This window comes from Prionailurus bengalensis, chromosome C1 (genome assembly GCF_016509475.1).
Source record: "Prionailurus bengalensis isolate Pbe53 chromosome C1, Fcat_Pben_1.1_paternal_pri, whole genome shotgun sequence".
In the NCBI taxonomy this organism is placed as follows: Eukaryota; Metazoa; Chordata; class Mammalia; order Carnivora; family Felidae; genus Prionailurus; species Prionailurus bengalensis.
The window spans coordinates 160,021,600-160,038,580 of record NC_057345.1 but is presented as its reverse complement, the minus strand read 5'-3'; the positions used below and the strand labels follow the sequence as shown (position 1 = coordinate 160,038,580).

The 16,981-nt window shown below is 40.1% G+C and overlaps 1 protein-coding gene across 1 annotated transcript in view; it reads right to left on the bottom strand.

The window, feature by feature from the left end:
- MYO3B (myosin IIIB) overlaps positions 1 to 16,981 on the bottom strand; it is a 410,735-nt gene that overhangs the window by 155,823 nt on the left and 237,931 nt on the right. Inside the window, exons 23-25 of the mRNA XM_043573368.1 lie at positions 14,310 to 14,389; positions 7,365 to 7,442; positions 4,804 to 5,009 (exon numbers count right to left, since the gene is read on the bottom strand). Coding sequence (XP_043429303.1) covers positions 4,804 to 5,009; positions 7,365 to 7,442; positions 14,310 to 14,389 — 364 coding nt within the window. The remainder of the gene's footprint in view (positions 1 to 4,803; positions 5,010 to 7,364; positions 7,443 to 14,309; positions 14,390 to 16,981) is intronic.

The window sequence follows — 16,981 nt, the reverse complement described above, 5'->3', positions numbered from 1 at the left end:
CTATTCTGTAGGCAACGAGGAGCAGACCAGTTTTATTCACAAGAATGACATGATTATCTTTATATTTTTAGCAACATAACTAGTGGCAGTGTAAGGAATTATGTCCAATAAACAGGCTGGGGTTGGGAAGACACATTTGGAGTCTAGGCAAAAATTCAGCTGAGAGACTACCATTCGCATTCTGAAAAGTATGGCAGGAAGTAGTCAAAAGGAGAAAATATATATTTAGGATGCCCTGTGTCACATGTTCTTTTGTAATCCATCCAGTACATGTTTTCTATTAACCCAACAATGCTAAAGACAAGAATGCGCCTTCTCTGTGTTCTCAGCACCTTGTACAGAACTTGCCATACAGGTAGGTCCTCATTGTACATTTTCTCTTGATAACAGGGAGGATATATTCATGGCCAGGATCTAAGAAGCCCTGTAGGTGAGTGGATAATGGGACATGTATATCCACCACTTGGATTCATCCAGGAACTACTCGGGAAAGAGCCAAAAGGAGTACAAAGTCAAAGGCTGAAGTCCAAATATGAAAGACTTGAAAATCAAGGTCAAATTTAAAAGCGTCTGGATGTCTAGAGTCACTCCGGACCCTCTACTGACAAAAATATCTGGATCTGAAAGGATCCAGATCTAGAATCCAAAAAAAGTCAATTTGCCAACTCTGGAGATGCCTTCAGTGAGGAGTTTTGTATGTCATTTCCTTTAGAGTATATGTAAATAATAGTGGTAACAATAAAGCACCTTCGCTGAGGGGATGGAGGTTTAGAATAATTTGTTCCACATTTTTTGAGTACCTACTCTGTGCCAGGCGTTCTATTAGAGATGTGGATGTATACATAAAGGCGGAGGTGCATAAATGACCTTTTAGGAGACATTTTTTCATGAGGGCATCCTTGATTCTTCATAAATGTTCAGGAGTGACAACTGTGTCCATAATCCTTGGCATTCAGAAGGCTTCTTGGTAGCTGCCAGTGATTCTGCTACTACTTGGAAAGTAATTATAAAATCAGGTAACTCATTTACAAACAAGTCACATCAGAACCAATATAAAGGTCCTAATAAATGTGGTTCCTTTTAAAGATCACTCATTACCCAACTCCTTGGGATATTACATCCCTAAGAATGCTCTTTTGTCACAAACATTTCAAGGACTCATTTTTAGAACCTAAATCTGAACTTCCACTTAAAAACTAGCCTCAAAGTTGGTAAATTTTTGTCATGTACATGTGTTAATTTTCAGAAATAGCTAAGATTAATTCAGGGCCAAGTCTAATAGAAAAGGTGGTCAAACTGGGTGTTCCCAGAAGTCAAATAAAATAATTGTGTGCTTAGTTCTGAAGGAAGTTCCAAATAAAAAATACTTTCAATAACAGCATAGTTTCTTGGAAATAATATATGTGTGTTTCTGCAGCTGCTGAGAGGATCACCCCCACTCTCAACGATTATGAAAAACTAGTATCAGTTGCATTAAGCCATACATTTAGACTCAAATTCTTCTGTGTAACTGTATATTCTTTCTGTCACTGCCAGGAAATTCTACAAGTTTACAATACTTCATTGACCTCATATTAATTACAAAGGGAAAACATAGGAAGAGAATAATGAGAAATAGTAAACTACTGACAGGAAAGATCTTAAAGAAAATTGAAGGTGTTATGTACATTAGGGAGATCTCAAATAGTCCTAGGATTGCAACATACAAAATTCCACATGAAAGATAAGTAATCTTTCTTAGGTGGAAATTCCCTGTATCATGGGGTGTAAAACTGCGATGTCCTGAGTCAGGGGAGTAAATGTCATTCTGCTTAACAGACGTTGATTTAACAACTATTATGAATTGAGTCCTGGGACATACAGTTCTCCCTCTGTTGGGAAAATAAGGAAAGTTGTGCACCATAAGATGGCTGATGGGACTAACATAAACTCTAGTTAGAGACTCCTCTTCCGGGTTCTTCCTGCTCTGTTTGCTGCACACGCAAAAACCACCATGAATGTGCAAGATGACGTTATAAACTACCCCTCCCACTTGCATTCAGGGCTCAGATCTCTGGAGAAGAATCTCCTCTGAGCCCGCCAGTGTAAAATAAAACTCCGATCCACCAAGATCTCCGAGTGCCACTTGGTTTTTCCGCCAGTGATCCAGTCTGGTTCCATAACACCTCCTGTAAGCCTGAGTGTGGGAAGCAGGCATTTCTGGAAGACTCAGAGGCCATGCAATCTCTCAAAATCTTCAGGATGTGGGTTCTATGTATTCCTGCCTTCTCACGCAGACAAGGAAATATCTTTTACAGAAATGTCAAGTGACTTGCCAAAAACTATATTCACAAGTAGATTAGAACTCTGATCTCATTACTAAATTGCACTATTTGTTGCAATAGTTTAATAAATGAATGATGAGACTTTGAATTGAATGTGCAGTCCTATCTTACAGACATTTGCCAGAACACATCCCAACACATGCTGTCCTATACGTTTGCCCCAGTAGATACTTTCTCCTGGACCATGCTTCAGGGACCAATGACCATGAAGCCAATGAACATTCACAGTCATTACCGCGCTGGCCCTCAATAGTATGACTTCAAAAGGCTTCAGCTACCTGCCCAGCATTGCCAGGTGACTTCTCTCATACCTATCCTAGAATAAATACTTCCAACCCACCTGGCCCCACTGATGAGAAGGTGTTTAGAACGACCTCTCTCCTCCAAGGCTCCATGAATGGAAAATAGGAAGGACACTTGCAAGTTTCGTCAGAAAAGGATGATGGGGTGAGGAAGTATTTTAGGTTTGGCCAAGTGGCAGATTTGGGTGACTTGGGGAAGTCTTTCCCCATTCTGGAACCCGGCAACATAATCCCCCAAACAGTCTTTCAAGATTCAGTCCCAAATGCCAGAAAATACAAAACGGTAAAGAGTAACATTAAACAAGTCTTTATCTTTTATTTATCTCCACCCGATATACCTTGAATGACTCTGTTCCCTGCCTTTGATTGTTTTGTCTGCATTTCCTGCTAAGAGTTTACAAAACAGCACTCCTGAGCAGGAAGATAAGAGGCGCACCTATTTGTTGAATAACATCAAGGAAGAAACTGCTAACTCATCCATTTTGTTGTTAAATTGCTCAAAAGGATCAAAATACCAATTAACTTGCTGGCTCAGAAATCTTTGATACCCTCAGATTTACTGACATTTTGAAATTCTTGTTCATACTTGCCTAATGGCTTTCTGATTACGAACAAAGAAGTGCCAATCTGTTTAGCATTTGACCTGTTTTCTTAAATATTTTTATGTATTCCACAGTTAGTGGCTAAAAATACTTGACTAGTCACATTCATGTGCTAAAATAGTCTTTTTTTTTCTTGTTCCACCTCCAAATTTAAGAGGAAAAAGTTCAAAGACACTTCTTTTTAAAAAACCATTTCATTATTTTTAATTTAAAACCTCTCATTGCAAGGAATTTTTTTGCCTTTTCTTCTCCATGAAATGCAGTGGCATTTGGAAGACTCAAAGAAGCAAGATACCATATTAGGATCCGTTCTTCCCAGAGAAAAAGTTGGAAAAATGACCTTGAGCATAAGTTTCAGAAAGGAGGTAAAAAGAAACTACAGATGACTGACGGGGTGCAGATTTTATAATGGGTTTTAACTTTCCTCTCTGGGTGTCCTCAGCTAGCAGTGCACCTCACAGGTGGTTTTTTGTTATTGTTGCCCTCTATTTCCTCACAGAAAGTTTTGTAAAAATTCTACCCATAATCCCATAAAACACAATGCATCCCCATGGCCGTTGTATAGAAAAGAAGAGGTTTGGGGCACCTTGGGAGGCTCAGTCAGTTAAGTGTCTGACTTCAGCTCAGGTCATGATCTCACTGCTCATGGGTTCGAGCCCCACGTTGGCTTCTGACAGCTCGGTGCCTGGAGCCTGTTTCGGATTCTGTGCCTCCCTCTGTCCCTGCCCCTCCCCCACACTCACTTGCGCAGGCTCCTGTGTGTGCGTGTGTGTCTGTGTGTGTGTGAGTGCACGCGCACGCGCGCGCGCGCGCTCTCTCTCTCAAAAATAAATAAGCATTAAAAAAAGAAAAGAAGAGGTTTTCACTCCTAAGTAAAGTCAATTTCTGGGTCTAAAAAGCTCCAAAGCAATTTATTTCAATACACACTGCTTGAATCCAGTGGACTGAGGAGTTTAAACGTGTGGACACTAAAGACTGCATGGGTTCAAATTTCTGTTCTACAGATTTCTGTTCTACTATTTACTCATGGGACCTTGGGAAAGTCACTTACATTTCTGTGCCTCAATTTCCTCATCCATAATATGGGAATAATAACAGCATAGCTTACAGGGCTGTTCTACAGAACAAATGAGATTATATATCTAGGACATTCTAAGTGCTATGTAAATGTTAGTTATCCTATTATATCAGGCCATTGTTTTAGCATGCAAGAGGATTGGGTGCCTGGGTGTATTCACATCTACTAGGATCTTGACCCACTTGTGGAGGAATACTTGTATCTGACCAATTCAGTATCTGGAGGTTTTAAAATCTAAGGATATATGTAACATACAAATATCTATGGACATTTTAATGTTTTTTAAGTGATCAGAGGGTGCTTACTCTGTCCTCCAGACCACTGCAATTCAGTTGAAGCACAATAAAAATGCAACAGTTAAACAAGTAAATGGCAGCTGGTAACTAGCCAATTATATGTTAGGAGGCAAACAGGCAGAAGCAGCAATCCCAGGGGACAGGGATAGCCACAGCACGGCCATGTTTAACATAATGTATATCCCGAGATGCTGGCCTGACCTTTTCACAAACTCTTCAAAGAGGATGCGGTGGGAATACCCCTGCCTGCGGATGCTGACTGTCTCCAGGATCCCTGTGGAGCGGAGCTGGGCCAGCACACTCTCTCGGGAGAACTTCAGGGCCTCTCGGTCATCATTGGGTTTAATGCAGCGCACAAAGTGGGGCTGTCCGACCACCATTTTAGAGAGCAGATCCATCAGAGAATACTACCAGGGGAAAAAATACACATGAAATAAGGTTACCACAAACATAAAGGATAATTACAACGTAGGCCTACCAGGGGCCTCTAGAGCCGTTTATGGGCTTGCAAACAACTCACACACCTTTTTGAGGCCGAAAAAGACACCAGCAATAGGGGGTGATAATATAGGTTCTGATGAGTACTTCTAGCTGTCTGTGGACTCAAAAACATTCTTTAAACATCACCTAGTGCAAGCAATATCCCTATGTGGCAGAGACATAGCTAAGATCATGCTTGGGCTATTCTAACTCCATTGCCAGAACGAGAGTCTTTGGTATTCCAAGGCAATGCTCCCCAAACTGTACCTGTAATTTAAAATGTCTAGCTTTTAGGAAAGGGGTCAGTTGCTTCAACCTAAGAACCACCAGAAAGTCTAAGCAAATCCTACTGATACCACTGGTAATGAAGCAGAAGAAAGACAAGAAAATGAGAGAAGGAGGGCAAAGAAAATTGGAGAAAAGGAGATTATTTTGAAGCTCAACTAATACACATCGAGTGGCTGGCAGGGGGCTCTCACAGAAAGGGGGCACATGGAAAAGCTGAGCACTGCTTGTGTGGGGATGGCCTCAGCTAATCCTCAGGGGCTTCTACTTTTGGAGCTTCTCTTTTGGATATACCTTCAGGGGCAATTACAGGCCACACAGGAGATCAGTCCCATTATTCCATAATCACACCTCCTACTGATCCACAATGGTGTTACTTACTTGCCAAAGTATTCTGTTTCTCAAAATTAACATTTGAGGCCCAGTATTTTGAGGACACCAAACTGGTTGTCATGGGTATATTTCTGAAAACCCATAAGACAGAGGTGGATTTTCTTAAGACAGGTACTCTAAGATCTTGATGATTTCGCAGGGTTGTTCAGAGCCTTCAAAACCCATGATACACACACACACACACACACACACACACACACACACACACACCCAAGACACTAGGAGGATACAGCCACCAAAGGAGACAGGATCAGGATAGGTCTCAAGATAAGAAATAGGTGGCAGTTAGAAATGTCCAACCATGAGAGTGATGAGGCAGGAGCTGAATGTCCACCTGCTAGAGAAGCTGTAGCAGGAACTGCTGCATGGATGGACTGCTGGACTCAAAGGTCTCTGAGCCCAGTTTTAGTCTACTTCTGAAGTACAACTGGCTAGGTCAGACTTCTTGGCTCTGGATCCTTCTTAAACTTACTAGCTTTCCATGCAGCTTTCCATCCATGGTACTGGCTCCAAGGTCCCATCCTTCAGCCTGCCTTGGCAACTCCAGCTCATGACCACTTGACTTCTCATCCCTGGGGATCCCCTTCCTATTGCTACCCCACCTTACAACCTGAGACCAGTAATTCCATCTTTGGAATTACTCATCACATCTCTACCACAAAGCTGCCTAGACCTTAGCTCCCAGTGGTGGTACATGATCTCTAAGGGGCTTCTAACCCCAGTGCTTTATAATTTGAAGATAAACAAATACGTGCAAATTGGTACAAAGTTCTGCATCTTATCTTACCTACATAATGTGCATTTAATAGAGCCCTTCTAGGCACAACATTTTTTTTTTAATTTTTTTTTTTCAACGTTTATTTATTTTTGGGACAGAGAGAGACAGAGCTTGAACGGGGGAGGGGCAGAGAGAGAGGGAGACACAGAATCGGAAACAGGCTCCAGGCTCCGAGCCATCAGCCCAGAGCCTGATGCGGGGCTCGAACTCCCGGACCGCGAGATCGTGACCTGGCTGAAGTCGGACGCTTAACCGACTGCGCCACCCAGGCGCCCCTAGGCACAACATTTTTACTCAAAGGAGTCATTTTACTAAATGAAATATCAAGAATTGGGGCAGCAGAGATGGGAAATAATTGGGCTTTGCAATGGATCAATTCGATCTAGGAAAATAAAGTCAAAACTAAGACAGATTCCCTCAGGATCTAAAATTAATAAGCCACCTTCTGTAATTTTATTAACTACTTTATTTTTCAGTAAATATGCTGGAAAAGTGGCCGGTTCCAGTAACTTTAAGGCCAAGAAACAGCTCAAATGCCAACAGAATCAATACATTCAATGGACAGGGTTATGTGCTAGGGACAAAGAGTGCTGCACCCCGCCGGTAGACACGTGGGATTTCATCTGATCTTTCTGGAATCAGAGAACCTTATACTTGGAGGTAGGCTCCCCACTACATTTTTCTCTCCTCACACTCCCACCTTTCTTAACTGACTCTTATGCTTTGCTCTTATTTCAATGATCCTATAATATCTGGGCCTTTTATGGGAAGGGTTGGTAAGTCCTTTCTGGAAATAGGCAGAGCAGAGACCAAAAAGACTCCATACCCGGAAATAAGAAGCCATGGTCTGCCTCTTCATGTTGGTGGTTTCTTCTGGATGCCGTATCACCTCCAGAGTGTCCACCTGGAGCAGAGGCAGAGGGAAGTGGTTTGAGGATATAGACATTTTCCAGATTTTCCAAAATGTAAAAGGCTTTTTGGTTAAATACCTGAGGGACCTTGAAGTGTAGAACCCAACAGTGCATACTATGGGGAGAAGAGTTAAGACTTATAAAAGAAAAACAGAATTTGCACTGTTCTACTCACTTGGGAAGGACCACACTCTGCAAAGTATCATACGGTCTCAGTATAAACACCACTCACTGGTATTTCTTTATTTCTTGATGTCCTAACATGCCCCTGTTAAGTTCTCCAATAATGTCACACGAGACCAAACTATTCCTTAAGAGAAAACTGAGCAATGACCCATGAGGCTGGGTGATTATAAAGACATGGGCCCAAAGCCCGGTTTGAACCACAGGGAATTCGATGAGCTCCAGTCACCTTCCTGCCATCAAACCCTGCCTCTGCCACCCCTCCCACCTCCCAACCTGCAGACTGGAGCTTGGGATACACCTGTTCCCAATCATCTATTCTAACTACCTAGGCTGACTGGAAGGAATTTATGAATGACACCAATTGGAAGAGACAGCCCATGTTTTGTTACCATGCCTCAACAATAAAAACCCTGCTCCTACACATACAAAGCTATTTGGTTTGCAGAGTGCACGGGTGCCGTTTGAGCACCAGCCTCTGCCATGGCAGCCTCCCATCTGCTCTGAACAGGTGGCAAGGGTATGAAGCAGGAATGTCTGAACTGGAAGATGCTGCTGTCAGCAAGTATGTTCTGCTTGGTGGACTGCTGTCCAGGCGGCCACCTCCCCATGGGGTGAGGATGTCTGCGGCCTCGTTCAACAAAAGTGAAAAGTGGGCGCTAGAAGGGCCGAAGGCATGGGGATGGGGCCAAAAAATGAGGCCTACCACAACGGGTATTTAGGAGACTGTCCAAAATGGAAGGAAACACTTCAATTGGCTTAGATAAAGAAAACAGGTTTATTTAAGAAAGGGAATTAATGGGGAGTTAAGTTTCCAATGACTAGAAAAGCAACCTAAATAGTGAGCAGGAAAATGGGGAGATCTCTGCATGAAGTGATGTCAGGGGGCAGTGCAGCTTCCTTTTTCTAGGCTGCATATTGGAGGCATTCCCAAGGCCATCAGTTCATCTGTATGCAGCTGAAGAAGCAATGGTACAACAGCCTGTAGGTTTGACTTTTTTACTTTTTTAATGAGAAAGGAGGAAATGGAAGCGCAGTGTTGAGAAGGAAGGCTGTTCTAATATAGAAAAAGGAAAAACAAACACAAACACACCTGCTCCCACCTGCTGAGACTATACCGCACTTTCTCTGTGGGCATCTGCCAGGACCCACTGAAGGTTCTCTTCCCCCATCACACCCCCATTTGGAGAATGGAGCTCAGAGCTGGTGAGGTTTAGGGCAAGCCAATCAGGACTGAAGGAAAGAGGATCTTGGCCAGGGTCTGCCTTTCATCAAATTGTAAATTCTAAGTTTTCTTGAACTTTTTTTCTCCTTATTATCTTTCTCCCCAGCCTGACCTTCATACACATGTATACACACATACTCTAAACCTGGGAATTTCTCCACCACTTCCTTTTATTCAGAGGAACCCTACATTAGTTTGAACCTTGCTTTTCCACTTTCGTTTCCTTCCCTTTTTATTCAAACTAGTCAGTGAGTGCCAGCCCTTCAGGCTCAAGGACACAGGCAAAGAGCAGCTTAAAAACTCATCCCTATTTCTCTATTAGTAGGATTTACCTGTTACCTTCCCTCAGAATATACAATGGGCCTTGGCATTTGAGGATTTAACAGTTTAGTGATCAGAAAGCCCTTGATGGATATTCATTCTGCTGGGACATAATTTAAAAGGTACAGTAACTACTGTTTTCAAGATTAGTACCTGTCCTCTGCAGTAAACTAGAAAAATACAGAATGAAGCAATGATTTGCACTCCAACAGTTATAAAGCTGGTGGGATCCCCTATCTAGCCACCCAGTATGACCTTAAGTTCTGTCCTTCTACTCACATACACAGTAACTCTTGGGAAGTAAGTAAAAACCTGTTTGGTATTACATACAGCCTGCAAGTGCTAATGCCTGTCCACAGTTTATCACCTGCACATTTAGCACTATAGTTTAAAGAATAAATAGCATGCCATTGAGGTATTTTCTAATTTAAGAATCTGGAAAGGTCTTGTGTTGGTCAAGGATCTCTTGCATTGTCACAAGGTTCTTCTGAACATGGAGTGGATCTAAAAGAGGGAATTTTGGACAAGGGACATACCAGAAGTTGAGTCTCTTGGTCCTTCAAACTAGGAGACTAGGTGCAAAGCTCTTGTCTGCACCAGGTCTACCATGAACTCCAAGGAACTACCCCCCCCCCCCCATTCAAAACCAAAACAGAAGTGAAGGTTGTTGTCTGACCTAAGAGCTTGTCTTCCTGAGCTAATTTAGTTAACAGTAGCCTCATTTAATTAAAAAAAATCTCTTAGAATTCGAAAAGTAGATTTCATTAGGGATATCATCTAGCAAATAGTTCTTCCCAAAGGTGAGAAATTCACAAGAACCAGTTTTCTCCAAAGTATCTTATAAATTTTCACCTTAGATAGGAGGAAAAAGCACTAGAAGAGCTTTCCTAGACCCACAGGATATATGCTAATAGAGAACAGAGTTTTGGAACTGGACATACCTGGTTCAGATTCTAGCTCCTCCACTTACTATCTGTGTGCACTTAGGCTTAGTTATTTACATTCTGAAAGCTTCTGTTTTCCCTATTAGTAAAATTGGTTAGTAAGAGTTACTGCCTTGCACACATACAAGAAGTGACATAAGTTTCCCTTCCATTATTACCATGATTACCATTACTGATTTAGTTTTAGTTTTGTGATGAATGTCAAAGATGCAGGGTTTTCTTTAATGGTAGATGACAGGTTCCAGCACCCATAAAATACAGTGAGATCTTTTTACTTATTGGCAGAGAAAATACTTCCAATGAAACCAATTTTCAAAATGATCGGTAGAACCAATATTCTGGACCAAACCATTGTCTGTCTAACCCAGTATCCTTTCTCTCCCAATGCCAATTTATACAACACTATAAGTCAACTGGAGCTGAGCAATCCTGCTTTCTGCCCACATGACAAATATCCTGCCCAATTCCTTGTGAGAGGTACTGGTTAGCGTTCAAGGTAGTCCTGAGTCAGCTTTATAAATTGTAATACTCCAAGTCCACAGGAAATGAGCAAGTTTCAGTACATGTATGGACTCTACATATGGGGCTTTAGATAGTTACCAAACATGAGTAATAAAACATCTATTGTTTCAATGTAAAATCACAGTAGTAACCACTTTGCTTATATTGCCATTGAAGTCTCAGAATGACCCTATGAGGTTAGTACTATGATTATTCCTGTTGTACATATGAGGAGGTTAAGGCTCAGAGATCTTAGGAAAATCTTCCAGAGTCCCTGCAGCTAGTAATTGGCCATGTCTACATCCGAACCCGGTTCTGTCTGTCTAAAACTTTACCTCTAAAACATTATAAACTGCCTTTCTATATGATTTGATAGAATTTATAAAATTGGTCTGAAAGCATTATTTTATTAAAAAGACTTGCCTCATCTGTCAACTAAATTTACTCTAGGATAAAGACATAGATTCCAAAAAAGTCTCATAAACTATCTAGATTTCAGCAATAAATGAAAAACTGATTTTTTTTCTCAGTCTTAGTAAGTGCCCATTATTTGCATCCTGAAACCTTAGAAGTACTTACATCCATCTTCTGGACAACATCTTTTGTCAAGAATTTTTACTGCTATCAAATGATCTGTCTACCCCTTAAGGAAGAAAGCCCAATGACATCACTCCTCTCAAAGCCTCCACAGCCCTGAACGGAAAAGCAAGACTGGCTTTGAAACCATCCTAATGTGGTGGCGCTGAATGGTGTTGGAGCCAGCCTCCTAGATCACCTCTGTTATTTTATCTTGGATAAATCAGAGAGCGGAGAGAGAGAGGTAACACTGTGCTGGTATTCTGGGTGTGGAAGGCAGGGGAGTGGGGTCCTGGCAGAACCTAAAAGCTACAAAATCAAATTGAGGAAAGGAAGGAAACATGGGCTGGTAGAGAATATCACACAGGAGTCTTAATCTTTTTGTGCCATGATCCCTTTTAGAATCTGGTGGGAGCCAAAAAAAAACCACGCAAATACAGTTGATCCTCATTATTTGTGGATTCTATATGTGCTTTTTTCTTTAAGGTTTTGTTTTTTATGTTTATTTATTTTGAGAGTGAGTGAGTGGGTGAGAGAACATGCAAAAGTGGTGCAGGGGCAGAGAGAAGGAGACAGAGGATCCCAAGCAGGCCCCACACCAACAGCACAGAACCCGATGTGGGGCTCGAACCCACAAACGGTGAGATCATGACCTGAGCCAAGATCAAGAGTCGGCTACTTAAATGACTGCGCCACCCAGGTGACCCTGTATGTGCCTACTTTTAAAAATTCATTTATAACCCTCAAATAAGTACCTGCAATGCTTTCATAGTCATCCACAGACATACAGAGTGGTGAAAACTTTGACCACCTAATGTACATGTTTCCAGCTCAGGTTGAACAAGGTGACACTCTGCCTCCCTGTTTTAGCTTTCATGCTATAAGCAAGCGTCCTTTTCCAAGTTTATTTAAGTGCCATGTGTTTTGCATTTTTGTACTTTTGGCTAGTGACTACACTGTTTCAAATAGCCCCCAAGCATAGTGCTGGAGTGCTATCTGGTGTTCCTAAATGCAAGAAGGTTATTAAGTACCTCGTAGAGAACATATGTGTGTTGGATAAACTTCATTCAGGCATGAGTTATAGTGCCGCTGGCCTTGAGTTCAATAACACAAATACTGTAATTAAAATACGATTTTATACAAAGAAATACTGTATGTAATTATTTGTAAGAATGTATATTAAATAACATGCCTTTAAACAGAAACACACATAAAACAAGATTATGTATTAATTGGTTGACAACAATGTTATGACCAGAGGCTTCAGGAACCTAACCATGTTATTTCCCCTAGGAGCAATGCCTCAGTATTTGCTGATTCAGTGCTCACAGCAACTTTACAGAACATAATTTTTATGAGTAATAAGGAACAACTGGGGTGCCTGAGTGGCTCAGTAAGTTAAGCATCTGACTTCAGCCCAGGTCATGATCTCACAGTTTGTGTGTTCGAGCCCCACGTCAGGCTCTGTGCTGACAGTTCAGAGCCTGGAGCCTACTTCGGATTCTGTGTCTCCCTCTCTCTCTGCTCTCCCCCACTCATGCGTGTATGCGCTCTCTCTCTCTCTCTCTCTCAAGAATAAATAAACATTAAAAAAAAGAAACATTAAAAAAATAAGAATCAATGTACTTACAAAATTTTACATGTAATAATATCAAGAGATTCTAATATCTTAGAACCACCGACACTCCTAAGTGAATCTTCTCTAGGGTTCCATATAAACCAAGTTAAATAGTACTAATACCTTGCCACAAACTCACAAGTCTGAAAAGTAGAGTAATACATGGGGTTATAATAGCAATATGGGTATAAAAATTATTGCTAATAAAAATGATCTGGGTCCCTATTATGTGTAGGTAAGCCATTCTCAAAAGAAGTAAAGATATGTATGTGTCTATCAATTCTGAGATAATACTCAACAGGATTATGTGTGGCTGAATTTATTATTCTTTATTAAACAATTTAATATTCAATGTAAATAAAAATATATGAAAATTCAGAGATGTGATCTATTTATTACTCTATCACCTTTCAGATAATTGGTTTTCGGAGTTAGCATATGCAATGAACATTTAACCATCCGATCCTTGAGATCCTTGCTTAAACATTAGTAGGCAGGTTGGAACAATTAAAAATATTTTACAGAAGGATATTTACTAACCCTTCTAACATCCCTTATGCACAGACAAGTACACTGCTCATTTTTCAGAGGGCAAAGCAGAGCGATAAAAAATGGTTTGGTTTCTTTCCTCCCTGCTGACTCCATTTGGTCCCAGTTATCCTCCTTTGTAGGTTAGTAATAGCCTCAAGGAAAAAGGCTTTATCTCTTTCTAGATAGACTTTATTTCCAAGTGTCACTATTCTGTATTTTCAGTGGTCTTTCTGAGAAATCACGTGAAGGGGTCCAGAATACTCCTAGTGGCATAGGTATTATTTTGAACTGAGGACATTTGAGAATCAACAATTGCAAGAAGACGCTTATTCTGAACTCCCCTCATCTGGCTAAAAACAGGACCTCTCAAAATAATCCAACTGTCATAAAGCTCCTCCCTGGCAGTTTCACAACCTGCCATGGAAGACTGACTCCTATCACCAGAGAGGAGAAATGAGCACTGGGATAAGAAATTGCCTAAATAAACACTCGCAAAACTATCATATCTCCCATCTATTCTCCTAAGGGACCATTTGCTTTTCTCAAAAGTCATTTGTTCTCCCAGAAGTGCCCTTCTCCCCCTGTTTAATCCCTATCAAGATGGTATATAAGTCTCAAATTCTAACTACCCCTTTGAGTCACTTTTTTGAGTGAGCTCCTGTATGTGCATGATTAAAATCTGCTTTTTCCCCTGTTAATCTTTCAGGTTGAGTTTAATTCATAGTCCCCCAAGAAGTGAAGTTAAAAGGGTAGAGGAAAAGTTTTCTTCCCTGACACAAGATTGTAAGGATGCCATGATATTGTTTCAAATTTCCTAATTCTTGATCTCCTGGCCTTCCATCTCTTGACCAGACTGCCCCAGCAGTGTGCCAGATAAACTAAAGTTGCCTATTCTAGGATTGTCCCCAAGGCAGGAGCACTCCATGGTCCCCATTATTTTGGGTACAAACCTGCTACTCACCTTGGCTCTTCCAGCACTGAAATGAGGAGGCAGAGATCTTGAGGCTGCTGTTATCCTGGCTCTCGTCTGGGCCAAGTTACCTAAGCAAAAAAGACAAAAAAGTTAAAGTGAAGGAAAAGTTAAGGAATAGTATTATGAGTAATTTTTCCCTTTTGGCCTTGTATTTTTATTAATTTTCCAAATTATCTTCTCTGAATATGAACAATTTAGAAGAATTTGAATTTTGAAACCTTAATGACATAAATTATAAACAAATTGTAATAATTTATAAATTATAATTTATAATATAAACTGAATTTATATTAGTTTCATAAACAAACAACAACAACAACAACAACAAAACCTCTCCAACTCACTCAATAAGCTAGGAAAAGAAAAAAATTACCACAACATAAAGAGGACATAAATGAAAAGCCCACAGCTAACATACTCAACAGTGAAAGATTAAAAGTTTTTCCTCTAAGATCAGGAACAAGGCAAAGATGCTCACTCTCACCACCAACTAGCAGCCCTAGCTCAAGCAATTAGGAAAGAAGAAGAAATAAAAAAACATCCAAATTGTAAAGAAAGAAGTAAAGTGATCTCTGTTCTTTGGTGGCACGATTTTATGTATAGAAAACCCTAAAGATCCCATCAAAAAACCTGTTAGAATAAATGAATTCAGTAAAGTTATAAGATGTAAAATCAGCCTAGAAAAATCAGTTGCATTTCTATGAACTAACAATCAAAATTTGAAAAGGAAAGTAAAAAGCAATCCCACTTACAATAGCATCAAAAAGAGTAAAATACTAAAAATAAACTTAACCAAGGAGGCAAAAGACTTATATGCTGAAAACTACAAAACATTTTTGAAAGAAATTAAAGAAGACACACAAGTAAACGGAAAGACGTCTTGTTCTGGGGGAAGAAAAGAATCTTTCTCCTCTACTCATCTTAGGTTCATTTCCTGGGGCCCTGAAAATTTGACTGACAGAAGACACTTTAACAGGAGAAAAAACAAACAGAAGTTTATTACTATATGCATCACACACAAACACACAGGAGTACCCAGTAATGAGTAACTCAAGGGGTGGCTAGAATTGGGTCACATAGCATCTTAATAAAAGAACAAGAAATTTCTATGTAACTGACAAGACAACAACAACAAAAAAAGATCTTTGAGTTTCTAGGGGCAGTAAATTATGGAAGGGTAAATATATGGAGAAGTTAATGGAACGTAAGGGCTAGTTAGCGAAGTTTTGTTATATAGATTCCTCTGGTGCTGTCTCTGGGCTGATAAGGGTCTAGAGTTGTCTCTGGTGCGTAACTTTTGTTCTTCCTGATACAGAAGGGTTGGGGTGGGGGGACACTTCTACAAATTTACGCAAATAGGGGGAGGGCAGAGAGCTTTTCTTACATCTGCTTTTTCTCAATTGCTTTCAGCTCAAAATAATCTTTATGCCAAAGTGGTATATTTTAGGGTGGCATATTCTGCTACTCTTTACTATGTTCACAAATTAAAAGACCTAATATTGTTAAAATGTCCATTGCTACCAAAAGAAATCTATAGATTCAATGCAATCCCCATCAAAATCCTAATGGATTTTTTAAAAATATAAATATAAAAAACAATCTTAAAATTCATCTGGAACCACAAAGGACCCAAAGCTCCCAACAATCTTGAGAAGGAAGAGAAGAGCTGAAAGCTTCACACTTCCTGATTTCAAAATATCTTATAAAGCTACAGTAATCAAAATAGTATGGTAGCAGCATAAAGACAAACATATAGACCAATGGAACAGAACAGAGAGCCCAGAAATAAACATATGCATATATGGTTAAATGACCTTTAAGATGGGTATCAAGATTATACAATGGGGAAAAAGCAGTCTCTTCAACAAACTATGTTTGGAAAACTCAATATCCTCATGGAAAAGAATGAAACTAGATCCCTAACTTACACAAAATTCAATTCCTATTGGATTAAAGACTTAATGTAAAACCTAAAACTATAAAACTCCTAGAAGAAATTATAGGGGGCAAGTTTCATAACATTGATCTTGGCAATGATTTCTTGGATAGGATATCAAAAGCACAGGCAATAATAGCAAAAATAGACAAGTGAGATCACATCTGCAAAGGAAAGGAAACAATCAACACAGGGAATGGCAACCTACGCAATGGGAGACGATATTTGCAAACCATCTATAAGGGGCTAATTTCCAAGATCTATAAGGAACTCCTACAACCCAACAGCAAAAATTAAAATAACATAACCTGATTTTAAAATGGGCAAAGGACTTAAATAGGCATTTCTCCAAAGATGACATAAAAATGGCCAACCGGTATATAAAAAGATGCTCAACATCACTAAGAATCAGGGAAACACATATCAAAACAACAACAATATATCACTTTATACTGTTAGGATAATCATTATAAATACAACAATAACAACAGAAAATAACAAGTGTTGGCAAAGACATGGAGAAACTGGAACCTTTGTGCACTGCCCGTGGGAATGTAAAATGGCGCACCCAATATGGAAAACAGTATGAAAGTTCTTGAAAAAATAAAAAAATAGAATACCATGTGATCCAACAATCCCACTTCTGGGTATTTATCCAAAACAATTGGAAACAGAACTGTGAAGAGATATTTGCCTCCCAGGTTCATTGCATCACTGATAACAG